The sequence below is a fragment of the Nestor notabilis genome, unplaced genomic scaffold (genome assembly GCF_000696875.1).
Source record: "Nestor notabilis isolate BGI_N333 unplaced genomic scaffold, ASM69687v1 scaffold19095, whole genome shotgun sequence".
Taxonomy (NCBI): domain Eukaryota; kingdom Metazoa; phylum Chordata; class Aves; order Psittaciformes; family Psittacidae; genus Nestor; species Nestor notabilis.
In genome coordinates this window covers 48,889-50,029 of record NW_009930221.1, presented here as the reverse complement: position 1 = coordinate 50,029, position 1,141 = coordinate 48,889, and the positions used below count along the sequence as shown (strand labels likewise).

Here is a 1,141-nt window from a genome sequence, read left to right as displayed (position 1 = left end):
CATCCAGCTGCTCTCGTAGGCCAGGCAGTGCTGCCGCAGCGAGCAGCGTCGCTCCGACACGCACCAGCCGCACTCGAAGCGCGGGTCAGCCTTGAGGCACAGCCCGCAGCTCTCCCGCAGCGCCGAGCACTTATACAGGTGGGCTGCAAGGCAGGAGGAGAGCCGGGGTCAGCACAGATCCCCCAGCACACGGGCACAGCGCTTGGGGGAGACGAGCACCCTCTCCTTCCCCATCCCACTGCGTGCGTGCCAGCTGCCCCCAAGAGGACAAGCCCCCACGGGCAGGAGGCACCAGCAGCCTGGACTCAGTGCTGAGGCAGAGCTTTGGGCTCTCACCCACAGCTTCTTGGGGAAAAACCTCTTAATTAGCAAACCCATCTGACCGATGCAGCCAGAGCATCACTGGTGCAAACTGCAGCAGGGCTGGGACAGAGGCTGGCTGGAGACTGGGGGGCATAAAGCTGGTTTCCCACCCTGGTCCCATTCCTCACTCACCCTGGATGTTCTGGGGGTTGTCAATGACAAAGTTCCCATTCCAGACCACAGACAAGTTGACTGGCAGGTCACTGATGTCATTCCCTTCATAGAAATACTGCAGGAGGGGACAGAAAGAAGCAAATTGGTGAGGAAAAATACCCTGGTGAGGGGCACAGAGAGGCATAAAACCCTGTCACATGGATGTCTCCCAACAATGCGGAAGAAAGTGATGGAGACGTAGTTCGAACTCGCTGGCTAGGAACAGACAGGTCTAAAGCAATGATCAAAGCACATACAAACCAGTAGGCTGAATAAGCAAGAAAATACAAATAAGCAAAATAGAAGGTTTCTAAATAGACCCAAAACCCACTAAGCCAAAGGTCTCATTTGCAATGTAGGAAGGTGACACTGCAACATGGGACCCCAAACCAAGACCCCAGCTTCGAACTCGCTGGCTAGGAACAGACAGGTCTAAAGCAATGATCAAAGCACATACAAACCAGTAGGCTGAATAAGCAAGAAAATACAAATAAGCAAAATAGAAGGTTTCTAAATAGACCCAAAACCCACTAAGCCAAAGGTCTCATTTGCAATGTAGGAAGGTGACACTGCAACATGGGACCCCAAACCAAGACCCCAGCACTCGCTGCTGCCCGGACATACC

The 1,141-nt window shown here is 53.6% G+C and overlaps 1 protein-coding gene across 1 annotated transcript in view; it reads right to left on the bottom strand.

The window, feature by feature from the left end:
* The window catches only part of LOC104406360 (plexin-A1), a gene marked incomplete at its 5' end in the record, with an annotated part of 58,038 nt that overhangs the window by 30,675 nt on the left and 26,222 nt on the right, over window positions 1-1,141 (bottom strand). The window contains 2 exons of the mRNA XM_010015312.1: window positions 4-143; window positions 496-592. Of these exons, the coding sequence (XP_010013614.1) occupies window positions 4-143; window positions 496-592 (237 nt within the window). The remainder of the gene's footprint in view (window positions 1-3; window positions 144-495; window positions 593-1,141) is intronic.